Source organism: Nestor notabilis, unplaced genomic scaffold (assembly GCF_000696875.1).
Source record: "Nestor notabilis isolate BGI_N333 unplaced genomic scaffold, ASM69687v1 scaffold20736, whole genome shotgun sequence".
NCBI lineage: Eukaryota > Metazoa > Chordata > Aves > Psittaciformes > Psittacidae > Nestor > Nestor notabilis.
The window spans coordinates 11440-28524 of NW_009934642.1; the positions used below are offsets into that span (position 1 = coordinate 11440).

The window sequence follows — 17085 nt, forward strand, 5'->3', positions numbered from 1 at the left end:
CCAGGAGATCTACAAGGAAAAGGAGGTCAAAGTTCTATCAGTGCACTGAATAGAGAGGGTTTCTTCTTGTTACCTGCTGTACTCATCTCACATCTTACATGTACAGGTGTCACTCTGAGGCTGTGAGATCTGCCCTTTAGGTCAGGATTCAGTTAACTGGGAACTTGACAGAATCACACACAGGAGTGGTAGTGACCTGTGGTCAGAGTTTGGTGGCCTTGATGTCACTGCCTCTGGTCCCTAGGAGCATCTGGTCTGTTGAAAGGCTGTTGTGGTGTGAGCTGGGCACCCCTGCTTACTGAGGGGGGCTCCCTTTGCTCTCGCCTTGTAACTCTGCTATCACACATGGCTAGAAATAAGTGACAGGCAAAAGCAGAAATGATTTATTGCTGTAATTACAGTTGTTCTTCCATATGGATGCATGGATAAGAAGCTGCTTGGGGAGCTCCCTGTTTCTGGGGTGTCTGCTCCTGAGTCTGCTGCCAAGATTTTGGGAGTATTTCCCTGCACCGCCAGCGTGGCTGTGTGGTTTTTCTTCCCTCTTCCATGCAGCCTTTTGGGAATAATCCCTGCTGGCTCAAGTGCAGGGCTCCCTCCATGGTGTCAATGGGCAGAAAGATCCTTTTCCAGACCAGAGGCTCCTAAAAGAGAAGCCCGAACACGTGGGGCTGTGCCTCTGGTTTAGATGGGCAGCGTAAAAACAAAGGCTGGTGGAGGGATATACACCAGGTCTTACAGCAGGACCTTGGGCCAGGCTGCTGTTGGTCACAGGAGGGTGGCTTTTGTCAGGTGAGGGAGTTTGTCTCCTCTACAGTCAGGTGCTCTCTAGTGTTTGATGTGAGTGATCTGTCGGTGCTCTGTTGCGTTATGGGCTGCCCCTGCTGTCAAGGGAGGGCACTGCCTCTCCTCCAGCCCACTGCTTGTGCCGCGTTTCATCCCCACCTCTGCAGTGCTGCGAGCCTCTGCTGAGCCTCCCCTGCGGTGTGAAAACAAGCAGGGAAGCTCTCCGGGCTGGGAACACCAGGCTCACCTTCCTTACTTCTGTCCTTTATCCACCACCCACATGAAAAAGCAGCAAAGAGATGTTACATCCTTAATGTTTATGCCTGAAGCAGGACTTGAGAGCGAGAAACCTGGAGTTCCCTCTGTCCTGCCCAGGCAGCCTCCTTTCCTCACCCCCCTGCTTCAAGCTTGCAGGAAGCTGTTGAGTTTGGTTACTCATTTGTGGAGGTCAGGACTAGGTCTGGGGTTGTTTTTCCCTTTGTGTTTAGGAAACTGTTTACAAACTGCTTTGAGCACGGGGGAGCTGGTGGCGTGCGAAAGAGGCTTCTTCATTGCTGGATTCACAGTAATCCTCTGCCCTGCCTCTTCTTCTGTCATGTCTTTCTTGGCTGGCAGCATGAGTATTTCAGAGTGCCTTCCCCGGCCTGCAGCCCTTCTGCTTCCTAATATGACCTCAGTCACCAAACCACCTTGGGGCTTTATTTGTACTCGGGCCGTTCTGTTGCGCGTGGTGAGGTTGGTTTCTTTCCCCTCACACTGAGCAGACATCTCTGCAGAGGAAGTAAAAGAGTGCCAGGCTGCAGTTGAAACTGGTTAAACACTAAAACCACACTCCAAGCCTCTCTGGGTTTGAGACGTGACATTCAGCCATGCAGCTTAGCACTGGCTTTTTTTCTGCCCGCTGGTTGTGCACCCTCCTTACTCACACTTTGTTTTTTCTTTATAAACTCTGGTTTTTACTGTAAAATGCTGGTAAAAACCTTCTCAGCTGCAGGTTCTGTGTTGATAATTCAACCCAAAGTGCTGCTGCACCTTGCCTGGGCTTGTGATCATCCATGGATGCTCAGTGCTGCTCCACTAAAGCTTCTGGAGCTCAGCAGAGCTCGCAGAGCCTGGTTATTGATTTAAGCCTGTGCATGTGTGTTGTGGAGAACCCACATGTTGCTTTCCAGCACAACTTGACCCCTTGTCACTACCCAGAAAGTGAAGGCTGAGCTATTGGTAAGAGTTTCCAGAAGTTGGTATTGGTCTAAAAAAGAAGGGGGAGGGGGGGGAGGAAAAATAGGCTCGTGTTAGTGGTTTGATTTAACTGTGAAGAACAAGGCAGGGACTGATGTTACTTGGATGGGAGAGACACCAACACGTTCTCCTTCCGGTAACAGGCATCTGGTGCTAATGTGTGTAGAAGTATGGTGGTGGATCAGAGGTGGGAGCACTGTGAGGGCATCAATGAGTTATGCCTGTGTGAGGAGCTCTGCTCTAACCCAGCACCCAGAGAGGCTGCGGTGAGGGGAAGGAGAGACTTCAAGTTCCAACAAGCTTCTCATACCCTAAACCCAAGTACAATCATCCAGAAACCGCCTTTCCCTGTCAGTCACTCTTCCCTCATTTCCTCTCCTGCTGGTGCTGATCAGGCAGGGATTTGTGTGTAACCAAACCCCCCTCCTGCTGCTGCACATCAGCCCTTTCTCGTGGCAGCGGGTCTGATGATCCCTGCACTGCAGAGGGTTTGCACTTCAGACAAGGATACTGCCAGGATACTGGTAAAGGAAGTCCAAGGCCTAATGGGAGGGTTGGGAAGTTTCCCAGAGCAGGGTGAAGGATGTAGACAGTGATTTCTCTTGAGCTGCCTTTTTTTGTTGTTAGTCTAACCTTGAGCTTTGTCTAAAGTTGGCCCAAGCCAACTTTTCCTGCTGTCTGTTGTATGCTTTTTTTGGGATGGGCACCATATATTCCAGAGCCAAACCTCTTAATTCTGCCATTGGGAGTGTTTGTTTCTCTTCAGTGTTGAATGAGCCATTTCCAGGCTTCGTAGCCACTGTAGAGGTGGGTATTAGGAAAGAAACTTCCTTCCGGAGGATCAGGGAGTGGAACCTGCTGGAATCTGTGTCATTTCCTCTGTCCTTGGCTCTAGTCTTCCTCCCCAGCAGATTTCACTGCTGTATAATTCACAGTGGAGAGGGAGATGCCTTCATGGCATCCATCCCTGCTGGTGAGCGCGGCTGGGAGAGCAGGAGCGTGAAGATCGCGTGATACGATGCTGTCATCCTTCTGGAAGGCTCTGTCTCTGCTCAGCCTGTTGTCCAAATGTCTTCTCTGTTGGCCTAACTCCATCCTAAGCCTTTCAGGGTTCTTCAGTCTTCACCCTGCTTGATTTGTCACATTATCTCCTTCCTTTGTGCTTTAACCCCACAAATAATCTGTTCCAGTGTAGAATATACACAGAGCAACACCCAGAGCTACACCACCAGGAGATGTCTTCTGACCAGAACTCATCACACATTTCTTGGTGTCAATATTCTGTCACAGCACCTCGTGTTTACTCCTGGCAAACAGTATGTGTTTGAGTGTAAGCTGCTTTTTGCTGGTTGGGGCTGCTTCAGTGTACAGCATGTGGCCTCCCTGTTACCTGCTGGACAAAGAACAGCTCTGCCTGGGTCATCTTCCTTTCAGCACTTAACTAGATCCAGCCTTGAAGAGCTGAGCTTGTACCCTAAATGACCTGCAGCACCAGAGCCAATGTGAGAAGAGTTTCGTGTTGAAAGTGAACTTGATATCTCAGCTGAGGACTTGCTGGCATGTTTGCATAGATTCATGGAGTTCATGGCCAGCAGGGACCATTAGATCATTCAGTCTGATCTCCTGTATATCACAGGTCCTTAAATTTCACCCTGCTACTCTTATATGAAGCCAAGCAACTTATGTTTGGCTAAGGTAAAACTTCCAGAAAGACATCCAGTCTTGAGAATCCACCCTTTTCCTGGGGGGTTTGTTCCAGTGATAACTGCACTGGTTCTGAAACACTTGCACCTTAGGCACAGAGTGAATGTTTCCAGTTTGCTCTTGTGTTTTGCTATTCCACGAGTGCAGAGAGGCCTTAAGTACCATGGAGGCACTTTGCACCCTGCAATCAAATCCTTTTTGATACGCGACACACATTGAGCTGTTGAATCATTTTTAGCCTTTAAATCGCTTTTGTGCCTGTTTTTTGGCCCCTTCCCAGTTTTTCAGCATCCTTTTCAAAAGAAGGGCACTAGAACTGGATGCTTCAGTGTCAGCCTCACCACAGGGCTCTATGTAGCTGTAAACGTGCAGTCCAGTGCCTGCTCTCTGTTTCTGCATCCAGGGGATGAGTTAACCCTTTTCACTGGACATTCCATTGGGAATCAAGCCATTGATGATTAAAAGTCACTAGTGGGGCTCTACCAACCTCTTCCATGCAGTTCAGTGAGGGGCCCTGAAGCTTGCTGCTTTTTAAGAGGTCAAACAGGTTTTAGTCTATTTAATGGTAATATTTTTGTCAATATATCTGAAGGGGGCTACAAGGATGCTGGAGAGAGACTCTTTATCACGGACTGAAGCAATAGGACAAGGGGTGATGGATTAAACTTAAACAGGGGAAGTTCAGGTTGGATATAAGGAAGAAGCTCTTCCCTGTGAGGGTGCTGAGGCGCTGGCACAGGGTGCCCAGAGAAGTGGTAAATGCTCCATCCCTGGCAGTGTTCAAGGCCAGGCTGGACAGAGCCTTGGGCAACATGGTCTAGTGTGAGGTGTCCCTGTCCATGGCAGGGGGTTGGAACTGGATTATCTTAAGGTCCTTTCCAGCCCAAACCATGCTGTGATTCTATGAGTGTTACATATTAGTAATTCATAGAAACCAAACTTAGATATAGGTTTGATTGGAAAGGAAATAACATGCATCTAAATAGTCTATTTGACCTGTTTGCCTTAAACTGAAAGTTCTGCTGGTAAGTTCGTTATTAAACAAGGTTGATTTTATTTCTAGGGGAGATGTTTGCTTTGGAGGCAGTGAAGTTGCCACAGCTTGATCTTTACGTGACTAAAGTGGACAATTCTCTTGCTTATGTTTCTCATCTCACCTGCTCCCTGCAGGGATGAAGGGAAGAATCCAAAGCTCATTGGTTTTGCTGAGGGGCTTCCTAAATGCCTCTTTTCTTCTCTTGCTGGGCTGCTGACTTGTAACTCTTACAGCCATGAGATGTGTCCTGAAGCTTCTGCACTGCAAGAGATGAGGGAGCTGCAGGAGTGTCTTGAGATCTTTTTACTTCTAAATTGATTTTGTATGCCTCAAGGCCAGGATACAACAGGCTTCCCTCCTCCTTCCATGTCACAGCAAATTGGATTTTATATTTGTGCAGAGTTTATGTTGGGTATCAGGATTTTCACTGGAATTGCTTCGAATGCCACAGAAATGAATCTGTTTCAGGACAGGACACTGTGACTGCTAAACAGAAACCTGCAGTAGAACATGTGGCAAGAAGCAGGCAAGGCAAGCTCTGTCTCCCTTTGTGGTTGCAGGTGGGATATGAAGAGGAATGATTATGGTAATTAACCCAGCTGGAATTTGCCCACAGCTCTTGTGGGTACCTTGTAAATACTGCAGAAATGCCAGACAGCCTTAATAGCCCTTTTGTCTCGTCTCCTTTATGGAGGTAGCCATTTGCACAAAACACTTCCCACCAGCACTTTGTTGGGACTGCACCTGTAGCAGTAAAAACCTCCTCTTGGTATCTCGCCCACTGCAGCATCTTGGGCTTTTCAGGAAGTTCTGTGTCAGTGCCCAGAGCTATTTCACTGGGATATATAGTGCCTTGGAAAACACCAGCCAAGAGCTGTGCCTTGCCACTTTGGGATGGTGTGGGATAAAGGCTCGGGGTCACGTTTGTAAGGCCATGTCCAGTGGGTTCATTGCTGCTGTCAGACTGGGTGGTGGGAGGCTCTAAAGGAGCTGCCTGCAGAAGAGAGAGATAATCTTTATATAAGGAATCTTAATGTAAGGCAGAAGCTCTTCCCTGTGAGGGTGCTGAGGCGCTGGCACAGGGTGCCCAGAGAAGCTGTGGCTGCCCCATCCCTGGCAGTGTTCAAGGCCAGGTTGGACACAGGGGCTTGGAGCAACCTGCTCTAGTGGAAGGTGTCCCTGCCCGTGGCAGGGGTTGGAGCTGGATGGGCTTTAAGGTTCCTTCATCCCAACCCACTCTGTGATTAATAATTGATGTGGTATATCTAACCCTTGAGCTGGGAGTGAGAATATGGCACGGTTTGGGTGCCTGGATGTTGCTTCACATGGATCTCAGCAAGGAAGCTGTGCCTGGAAAAGCCTGGCTGCCCAAGAAACCCGGAAAGCATTTGGGATGAGTGTGGTACGTGTTCTGGAGCAGAGCTGTGTGGCTCTGTGGTCTGTATCCCAACCCCTTGTCACTGAGGAGACCCCCAGACTCGGGAGAAGATCCTGCTGTGCTCCAGCCCCTTCCACTCCAGTGGAGACAGCGTGTTTGTTACAGGCAGTTTTGCATCTGGTCTCTTGATTAATGGACTTGTCTTTTGCAGCCTATTTTGACTCTGACACCGGTTTCTGCTCCGCAGATGCTTTGCTGATGTTGAAGAAAGTTTGCCTCGCTTGATAAAGACCAGATCCTGAAATTTACTTCCAAACCTGAAGTAACAATTTTGAACTTGAAACACTTTATTTCCCCAGGAGTCACTGCTCCAGAATCCTTCCCTTATTTGGTGCCTCCTTCACAGCTGGGACTGATGCTCAGGTGCCAAAGCTCTGTGCACTCCTCACCCTGAGCCAGATGGGTCTGTGCTGGGTTCACGAGCAGCAGCTCTGCTTCCCAGCCCGGATCCTTGTGCTCCTTTTCCTGTGCACCCTGATGGCATTCCCAGTGTTTTCATGCTGGGCTGGGACACACTATTTACAACCCCTTTTGCTCACTGAATGGTCTGTTGAGTTTGGGGGTTTTGCTTGCTTCTTTCCTGGCTTAAGACATGACAACCCTTTCCTGTAGCTGTGTGCCTGCCCCTGCTCTGTGTGCTGTCAGGACATGCTCCTCCTGGCCTCTCAGTGATCTGAGCTTGGCTGTTCCTGTTCTGTTGCTATCTCTGCACTCTGCTGCTCCACGAGGAGTTGTTAGTCACTGTTGATTCCTTCCATGGTAACACATCCAGTTTAGCTGGCGGTGCGGTGTGTGAATGCTCCCCAAGCAGCAGTGGGCTGCTTCCTCTGCTGAGGTTGCCTCTTCCCAGGTGGATTTAGTCTGTCTGCACATGCTGACTCATGACAGCTAAACCAGCTGTTTTCAGCTTCAGGCACTACTGTGTGCAGGGACCCCTTCTTCTTGACAACTGGTTTGTTTTTATAACTAATGCCTTCACTATATGCTCATAACTTCCATATCTCTGATGCCCGTTTTCAACTGGAAGGGCCAAAATCTGTTCTTCCCTTGACATAGTTCCGTTGTTGAATGAGCTTGGGGGGCTTTTCCCAAGCAACCAGCTAGATTTGGTTCCTTGTCCCTAAGAGCAAGGGGCAGCGGTGGAAGTGTGCAGGGAGCCCTGTCTTCCCTTGGCACCAGCACATTGAGAAACCTTTGGAGTGGAGCCACCTTTGGGCTGCACAGGGAGTGAGATGAAGGCAAGATGTTGTTGCAGGTCTCATGGTAGCACTGTCAGGGCAGCCAGCACTTAGCAGGGCTCTGGGGAGATGTTCCTCTGCCCTGTGTGAATGCAGAACAGCTCGGTGGAAGTCACTGTTTCCCTCTGGCCGTGAGAAGCAGCGTTTGATGGGAGGAGCAGGGAGACTGAGGGACAGGTGAGTCACTAGAGAAAGAGTCATTCAGAGAGCAGCCCAGTCAAAGCAGCCCCATGGCCTTAGTGTGAACTCAGAGATGAAAGGTCCAAAGTTAAGCGATGAGCTCATCAAAGCCTTGAGGCTGTGAGAGAAAAAGTGGTGAAAGAAGCTTGAGAGGTGCCTGCTTGAGATGCCATAGTGCTGGGGCACACAGGGCTCTGCCTGGGCTTGCGGGGTTCGTGCTTAAGTTGGCAGGAAGTATGAAATATGCTGTCCTGGAGGCAGGTATCCTGCTTACTTAAAAGATATAAATGTATACATGCAGGTATCTGTGTCCCAGTTCAGCACTGGTTCCTGTGGAGTGTGACTGGTTAGTCCTTAGCATTGCGAGGGAAAAAGCTGAGGGTGAAACTTGCTCTGGGAAGATGGGGTGAAGGTGATGTCCTGGTGAGCCCTCCCAGAGCAGTGTGTCTCTGTGGGAATGCTCTGGGCACGTCCCTGCTGGGCACTGCTGTCACTTTCCATTCAAGGTGGGGAGTTTTGGTACTCCCCTGCTGCCGGGAACGTGGGGTGGGGACTGCAGGGTGAGCACTGCGGGTGGATGTGGGCCTTGGGGGGAAAGCTTGTGCCCCAGTTTCTTCCTTTCTGCACATGCAGTCTTTCCAGTAGAGATGGAAAGGCCACAAGCTCCTGTTCTTTTCCATATCCCCTATCAAATAGCATGCAGCGTGGACCCCTTTGTCCAGCTCCTGCTTGCTGTGGGGCACAGCACTGTCCTACCAAGGCTCTTATACCTGGGCTGTGTCTCTATCAGGGATGTGACTGCAGCTGGAGCCACAGAGCTGCTCACAAACCACCTTTCTCCCTCCACAAGCTGTTGCCTGAGTTAAAAACAAAGTAGGTGTTAAAGGTTTCAAGCTCTGAGCTGCTTTGGTGTCCTAAGGAGGACGGTGGAGAAGCAGCTGTATCCAAGCTTCCCTGGCAGAGCGATTAAGGGCTTTGCTGTGCTGTATTCCCCAGTCTCTTCTGGGTTTCATCTGCAGAGTTAATAAAATGGTGGCAAATCAACTTGAGTTCCAGTGGAAAGGGCTCTTTAGGGCAGCAGTAAAACAGCGAGTAAGCAAGAACCCCCTTGCTGCAGGGGCCAGTTTAATTGGTCTGGCTTGTTTTATGAGACAGGTTTTATGTTGAAACTCGCACATGGCCCAGGAGCGACTGCAGCAGGGCATCATTCTCCTGCATGGGTCCTCTGGGAATGCAGCCCGGGTTAATTACACCTAAGTGAGGAATCACACCTTGTGGAGCAGCTGGTGTAAGTCGTGGTGAGGGCTTGAGGGTGGAAGTAATGCCAGAGCCAGGGCTGCCTGTGATTACCATCCCCTGAGGCCAGGAGGCATCGGCTGGTGCCTGTCTTGCACCTTCTCACTGTGCCTGGCTCTTGGCTGGGCATTGCCACAGCCCTGCCTGGTAATCTCATCCTCCCTCCGTGCTTCTGATTCCCCCCTGGAAATGGAAGTGGCGTTGCTGACCTCGCTGGAGGAGTTGAAGGTATAAAAGTGGTGTGTGAATGGGTTGCTCCTGGCCAGCACCTCCCCACGCAGTGCTCGGAGCCTGGCTCTGAGTCTGGCTTTTCTCACCGTGCTGAGGCTGAGCAGGCACAAGAGGAAAAGCTCTTGCTGTGGGGAAGGTAAGAGCAAGGCCAGCCTGCTCCTAGTGTGTGACACAGCCACCTCCAGAGCCAGGCAGAGCGACTCCTCACCCAGCCGCAGCCTTCTTAGCTGGTTAGATAAGGACTGGGAAAGCCCAGAGCTCTGCTGAGCTAGCAGAGATGGCTTAGAGCAGGAGTAAGTGATTGTTCAAGTCAGATTTTGGTGTTACTTGGACCTAAGCAGGGCAGGAAGCTGCTTTCACACTGTGTGCTGCAGCCAACTCCCCCTGTATCCCCTTAGCTCCAGGTTGTTATGGTTGTTGAACAGCGGCTCTGCTGCTGCAGGCTCTTAGAGGCTTCTCTGGTACATCTGAACACTGGCTCCCTCTCTGTAATTGCTTAAGGTGGGAGTGAAATGAATCACTGAATGTTTGTGTTGGAAGGGACCTTAAAGCTCATCCAATTCCAACCCCCTGCCACGGGCAGGGACACCTTCCACCAGAGCAGGTTGCTCCAAGCCCCTGTGTCCAACCTGGCCTTGAACACTGCCAGGGATGGGGCAGCCACAGCTTCTCTGGGCACCCTGTGCCAGCGCCTCAGCACCCTCACAGTGTTCCCTTGCTTCTGAAAGCTGCTCCTTGAGAGGGCACAGGCGCTGAACTCACCGTGTTGGCTTCTCAGCAGAAGAGCATCAGTGAGGACGTCCCGCTCCCTCTCCTCATTGCCCAGGCATTCAGAGACACACGAACTCCTCCTGTTGGGGGTTTGGGGTTATTTTGGTTGTGTTTTCAATGCCATTGGTGTAAGGCTGCCTTTGGGGTCTCCCCCGGTGTAACCCCTCACGCTGTGCTGTGTTGGACACCCTCGGGGGGGGTACCCGCGGCTCGGGTGCTGTGCGCGCAGGGCCCGGCAGAGGGCGCTGTGTCTCCACCGCCCCATCCCGCTCCAGCTGTTTGGCGCTGGGTTACTGGTATGACTTTGGGCATGTCCATTTGGTTCCCATCTCCAGTGCCACCCCCAGCATCCAGGCCAGGTTCTCCTGTCACTGGGGACATTCTTAATTCACAGGAAATCGGAGAGAGTTTAATTGTTTTCTCCTCTCTCTCTCCCCCTTTTTTTTTCTTTCCCATGCAGCTGAACAAAAGGTTCATCCTCAGTTTTCTCCATGCCCATGGGAAGCTGTTTACCAGGATTGGGTAAGTGTGCAGGATGTTTATTTTATTTTCCTACATTACAAGTCTTTTTGGAATTTAATATTGTTAGCAACTAAGCTGTGTTTGGAGCTGAGGGCACAGGGTGTGAATTCTTGCCGGCCTAGCCTCCTGGTTCTTATTCTCCTTACCCGCCCTCACATCCACACTGGTTATTGTTTGGGCTTTTTCTTCCCCCACCTCAAGGCCCAGTCATGCCCATACACCAGGACCCTCTGGCAGAGGATGAGCTCTGATGGCTGATATACACACAGGAGGCTGTTTTCTCTCTCTGCCATCACCTAACTGTCCTCCCTCCCCTTTAGTTCCTGGTTTTACCTCATTCTGCCATTCCCCCCTGCTCTTAGCCAGCTGAGAGGTGCTGCCTGTGAGGAGCACAAAACCATCAAGGCAGATCCATGTGGTGGCTGAAGCACGTTGAGACAAGCCTTGCCCATCATCTCCTTGCTGCTATTTCAGTGGGAGCCTCGTAGCTGAGAGCTGCCCCGGCTGTGGGACCTGGTTAATACACAGTGCCCTTGGCAGCATCTGTCAGAACCTGGTTTCAGGTAACTGCAGAGCTGCCCTTGAAGCCAAGCAAGCCTGGTTCAGGCCTGGGCTGAGATCCCAGCCTGGGGGGGCATCCTGATAACCCAGGGAGGAGGGCTTAGCCTGGTAGCCGATGGGCTCCATCCCCATGGAGCTGTCCCTGCTCTGGGTCCAGCCTGGCCTTTGCTGTCAGCTGGTGTAGAAACCTCACACAGGTCCAGATAGTCTCTGGCGACAGTGGTCTCTGCTTGAGCCTGCCAGTGCCTCGTGAGCAGATGTAGTCTCATGAGCTCTCTTGGCTCCTTCAGTCTCTTGTGGAGCTGTTGGCTACAAGTTACAGGGCTGAGAGTGCTTTTCCAAGCCACTTAAGTGAAGGTAATGTGGATGCAAAGTGGCATCTTGTCCCTGCTGTTGTGGTTTTGACTCGGATGTGCAGTTCCCTGCCTCTGGGCCTGTCCCTTTTCCTTCCTGGAGCAGGGAAGCACCGATCCTACCGTGCAGCCTGAAACCTTGGGGCTTGCTCCATCCGTGGGATGAGCAGTCAGGAGTGGCACGTGCTTGGCTTTGGTCCCTTCATAAAGCAGTGGGAAGTAGGAGCTGTACTGGCCAGTTCATTGGAGATCTGAGTGTGTGAGGGCGAGGGGGAGAGCAGCCTGCTCCCTGCTGGTGTTATTGATCTCTCCTGACTCACACGGCGCTGATGATGTGCTCGTGGGCAGCAGTGAGGAGGCAGAACTGGATGTCCTCCTCCATAGGAAAAGAGGAGGAAAGCTGCAAGAGCCCGTGGAAGGTTTGTTAACTGCAGCGTGGCTGTGCTGCAGAACAGAGCATCCGGGGAGCTGCTGCTCCTTACCTCTGTGGGGAATCCGAGCTAATCCCAGCAGCGGGATTAATGGGAATGCTGCAGGGATTGTATGCAGGTTGGCTCCTGAGACTTTGAGGTTAAGATGCAGCGTTTGAGGCAGTTGCTTCCCTGGACAGTCATTTAGAAAACCCGAGTATGTTTAGTGGTAGAATATCCCCTGAAGTACTTAGAAGGGAACTAGAAAGTAATACCCTGATACAGGAAGAGAACATGGTCCAGCCATCCGTGCTTAAAATAGGTAAAAGGTGAGGAATAATTGAGTCCTCCTTGGGCAGGATCTTAGTGATTTATCCCTAAAAACTATGGAAAAGATGATGTTGCCCTAATTGGACTCTTTTGCTCCTAAACCCACAGGTAAGCACTTTATTAAATGCTTCCACTCTGCTCCTGACCTGCTGGTTCTGAGCTCAGTGGGGTTACTGCTGTGCTGTTCCAGATGTGCTGTGCTATCAAAGCACAGCTGGCGGGGCTGAGGAAGCCCTCACTCCTCCTTGTTATTTCATAGCAATAATTTTCATCTCCTCACTAACAACCCATCCTGCAAAGGGCTCCTCTATCCCCAGTCTGCCCTAGGAGGATGCTGCTGGATGCGGTCTGAGATCTCTCAAAATGAGGAAGTCTTTCGAAGCAATAATTTGCTGCACCCCAAATCCAGGGAAGTTGCCTCTTCCAGGGAGAGCAGTGCTTATGTAGCAGTGGAGCTGCTTTGTCCTGCCCAGTACAAAGTGCAAGGGGCCTGTTTTGTCACAGCCTGTGTTTTTTGTGAAGGTAACAAGAGACTTTGAGTTGCTCCAGCAAACAGTACCCGGGGAGAGGATGCCCCTGCTGCTGTAAGCAGAACCTCTTGTTGAAAGGCATCTGTGAAATATGGTCCAGAAGAAGCAAGCCATTTCTGTCTGTAAAAATAGAGCCTGTTACTGTCCTGAAAGTCTGTTGGGGAAGCCCAGCAGAATTGCCCATGTGGGTTACCAGAAGTGGCTTGCTAATCCAGCCTGTAGCGTGCCGATATCACCAGATCTGAGTCTCTTGGGGGAAGATAGAGGAAATTGCTATGGAGGCCTTTGAGGACGCCTGCCCCAGCTTCAGATGCTTCACCACTGTGGATTTTGGCTCCTTTGCTCCCATGTGGGCACAGCAGTACAGTGTCATAACTGGAGCGGATGCTTGCCACGACATACACATTGCTAGGTGTAGCTGTGGCTTTTTCTAGTGCAGGAGCAAGAAGTAGCACAGAAAGCTCAGCAAAAGAGGTGGTGAGACAGGAGGACCTTCCCCCCCTCAGTAATTTCCAAGGTTCTGGGTAGCTTCTTGGTTATAAAGTTGTTCTGATGGGATACCAGGAAAGGACTCTCTTTGGTAAAGGCTGTTAAGGGCAACCAAAAGTCATTTCTTGCCCAGCTTTTGACCCCACTTCTTTTGGGAGGTTGCCGAGGATCCAGCAGGAACCTCAGCTCATTCCCTCGGTGATGTGGGATGAAGAGCAGGATGAATGTGTCAGGTTTACATGGGTGCTTGTGAGCAGTGTTGAAAGCTCACCCGATCCCCAGCTGTGGCACTGCAGCCGCTGGCTGCTGTGTCCTGATGAGCGACAGCAGCACCGCGCGCTGCAGGGACCAGCTCCAGCTTTGATGTTCCCAGCAGCAGTTGTTAGGCTGCGAGTCCCTGTCCTGTGGGGCTCGAAGTGATGAAGTTTAGGGGCTCAATCACAGTGTGTAGCCTGAGGGGACAGGGCTCAGTGCCATGGGATCCGATCCTGCGGTGAGGAGCACAGGGATGGGCAGTGTTCTTGTGGAGGAAGCACGCTCTGGCCAACATACAACGCACTTGGAGTTGCCACATCCGCAATGTGGCACCAGTGTGTGCAGTTTGCTGCAGCCTGGGTTTCTCGGGAGTCCCATGGGCTGCTCCTGGTCCAAGCTTGCTGCTGGCCTCTTGGCACCCCTCCCAGATTGGTAGAAGTCAGTAGAAAAAAATGGTTGGTCAGAAATGACTCATAAAGGCCGTGTTTTCCTGCCAAAGGAATGCTGCCTGCTGGTCACACAGCAATCCCTCGCCACCCTCTCTCTAAGGAAGGCTTCAGCTGCCTCTCTTACAGCTCCTGGATGGGAGACAGCACCCCAGGGTGTTCCCCGTCCCCAGTGAGCACCCTGCACCCCACGGCGTAGCCTGTGCTCTACAAGACTCTCTCTCTGTCTGCAGGATGGAGACGTTCCCTGCGGTGGCTGAGGAGGTGCTGAGGGAGTTCCAGGTCCTGCTTCAGCACAGCCCCCCTCCCATCGGAAGCACCCGCATGCTCCAGCTTGTGGCCATCAACATGTTTGCAGTGTACAACTCCCAGCCCAAAGGTACCACGTGCTGCTCGAGGGGAACGGGTCTGGGGATCAGCCTGCTCGTGGGGGGGAGCAGGGATGGGGGAGCAGAGCGGTGGTCGGATGCCTGGGGGTGTAGGGAGAGCAAAGGTTGGAGCTGGGTGAGGAGGCATCACGTCTCCCTGGAGCTTGAGTGATCAAGCACAGAAGGAAGGCATTGCTCCATGGCTCTGCCTTCCCAGTGTTTGGCCTGGGCCCTGCTCAGTGCCTGTGCTGGTAATGGAAAGGCTGGGAAGATCACGGAGGCATTGGCTGTTGGGAGAGTGGCACTGCCTCTGCTTGTGCAGGTGGCTGGGTGATGTGCTGCTGCTCTCTGAAAGGTCAGGCTGGAGGCTATACCTCACACTGAGGCACCCAGAGACCAAAGCAGATCTGGTATTACTCATCCTCCTCCCCATCGCCTCCTCCATCCGCCCGTGTGGTTCTGCCATTGTTGAGTTGAATGTGTTGGTCAGCAGAGAGTCTGAAGTGATGCTTCCAGGGAATGTCTTTCCCTGGGGCCTCCCCAGCACACACAGCAGCAAGTACCCAGGTCTGTGTTTGGGAGCAGGGATGCGGCTGTGCATCCTGGGTGGGAGGAAGCAGTGTTTCACTTGGGAATTAGATCCCACAGATGGAATTCTTGAGCTGATGGATTTCAGTTGAAGCCACCATGTGGGTGATCAGGCTGAGCCCCAGGGAGCTGCTGCTGGCAGATTCCTCCCTTGTGAGCCTGTTGGCCACTTGTCAGGCTGGTGGTTAGTGGCCAAGATCAGCTGATGGAGTTGAACCAACATCAAGCAGGGGGCTGGGAAGCAGCTCCCGTGTGCCTGCTGCCCGGCCAGCCCTGCAGGCACCCTCCTTTCCCAGGGGAAGCTGTCAGTCCTGCTGGGAAGCAGCTTTGCCCTCCCTCCCTTCTGCTAGATGCCAACCAGCGACAGCGTGTTTATCTTTGAGCTGCAAAGTACTTTATGATTATGAGCAAATGGCTCTGTGTGGCCCCTGGTAGGTGCATTAATAGTGTCTGTGCTGCAGATGGGAGCGGGTGGTAAAGAGAGGAAGAAATTTGGTGTGGCAAACTCCTGTGGCAAAGCTGGGAATGATCCCAGCTCTTGGGCCACTGGACTCTGCTCTTCCATCCATGGCCAAGTCGTGGATGCGTGTGAGCGGGAGAAAGTGAGTGCTTTTCATCTTGGATGGAAAACTCAGTATTCCCGGAGTATTCTGCTTCCTGTGTGGTTAGCTGCCAGCTGCTCCCAGCTTCTGGATCCCTGGAGGAAGCAAACCTGGTCCTGCTGGGAGCTGCAGAGTAGGTGGCAGTGCTCACGCAATGCCCGCAGGTCGGATGGCACTGCTCTGCCATCTGATGCCTGGTGCCCATCAGGGATTTCCCTGAGGGCTCCTTGCTCTGGTGACCCTAAAATATCACTGGGAATATTGCTGGCAAAGCAAATCCTGTTGTCAGCACAAATGCCCTCGTGGTCTGTGAGCCAAGTGCTGGCACAGCACGGGTTGGGCTCGGTGCCGGCGCTGTGATACTGAGGAGAGCTGGGTGCAGAAGGCAGAGAGGAAAAGGAAAGGGTTTGAAAGGCCAGTGAGAATGTTTGCTGAATTATTGCCAAGTGCCCAGCACGGAGTGAGGGTCTTGGCTCCCTCCCCAGCGTGTGGGTTGCTGTGGGCAGAGGACTGGTTGGAGCATACGGCAGGAACGCTGTTGGGAAGGTGCACGTTTCCATTTCCCAGCACATGAGTCACCTCCCTGGGCTGCAGCAGCACGGGCAGTGGTGGGAGAGGGTGCTGCTCCATCCCTGTGGGCATGTGGGAGGCCGGGGGGGGGCACATGGAGCGGTCCCTCCCTGCCTGCATCCCAGTTGCCAGGGATTACAGGGGAGCCGTGAGCCAGGCTTGCTGTAGTCAGAGCTTGGCTGTGTCGGGTCTGTAGAGCTGCATCTAACTTTGCAGTTGGACCAAACAGCCTCCAGAGATCTCCTCCTACTGAAATCCTTCTGCAAATCTGGGATCAGAGCGTGTCTGTGTCCTTCCCATCACGTGGGCCTGTCTGACCTTCAGCTGTGAGCTCCCAGTAGCAGGAGTTGATCCGTGGGTTTGGGGCTGGGGAGGTCGGTCAGCCCGAGGTCCTCCCTTCCCTCCTGGCCTGGCTTGCTCTCTCCAGGGATAGCTGCTCCCTCCCTCCCCTGCCATGTGTTTCCAGGTCTCTGGAGCCACAGCTTCTCCTGAGGAGCTTGTAAACTTGTTGCTTGCCCCATGTCTGGTGTCTGATGAACCCCTGGTGCTGTGATCCAGTGGTGCTAGCAGTTGTGGGGCAGTGTTGCCACCAAAACAGTCTCGACTTGGGGAACTTCTACAGCATTTTATGCTCAGAACACCACCTTTTAATCACAGACACACCTTTCCTCCCTGTTCCTCAGGCTCACACCAGTTATCTTGCCCCATCTCAGTCTCAGCTTCCCCTCTTTTTGCTGTAGATGATGCTCAGTCTGTCCCCATTGCTTCAGCGAGGCACAGGCAGCAGGGGCGGTTGGAGACTCATGTGTTAATGGTTTATGCTGCTGCTCTTTGCTTTCTACTCATTTTCTTTAGCTGTGGTGTGGGTTGGCCGTGGTCCCTCAGGGATGTCCCTGCCCTGGTGTGTCACCCCCATATGGCAGCTCTGATGTGTCTCTGGCTCCTGGTGGATGCCACTCTTCTGTAAATCAGTTTGTGTCAGGTTGCAAATTGATCTTATAGAATCACAGGCTGGTTTGGGTTGAAGGGACATTAAAGCTCATCCAGCTCCAAGGCCCTGCCACGGGCAGGGACACCTTCCACTAGAGCAGGTTGCTCCAAGCCCCTGTGTCCAACCTGGCCTTGAACACTGCCAGGGATGGGGC

General features: G+C 52.2%; 1 protein-coding gene across 1 annotated transcript in view; it reads left to right on the forward strand.

Moving 5' to 3' along the window:
- Positions 1-14191, forward strand: part of LOC104408019 (telomerase-binding protein EST1A-like) — a gene marked incomplete at its 3' end in the record, with an annotated part of 25241 nt that extends 11050 nt beyond the window's left edge. The window contains 2 exon segments of the mRNA XM_010017454.1: positions 10377-10438; positions 14046-14191. Of these exon segments, the coding sequence (XP_010015756.1) occupies positions 10377-10438; positions 14046-14191 (208 nt within the window).
- Between the last annotated feature and the right edge of the window lie 2894 nt (positions 14192-17085).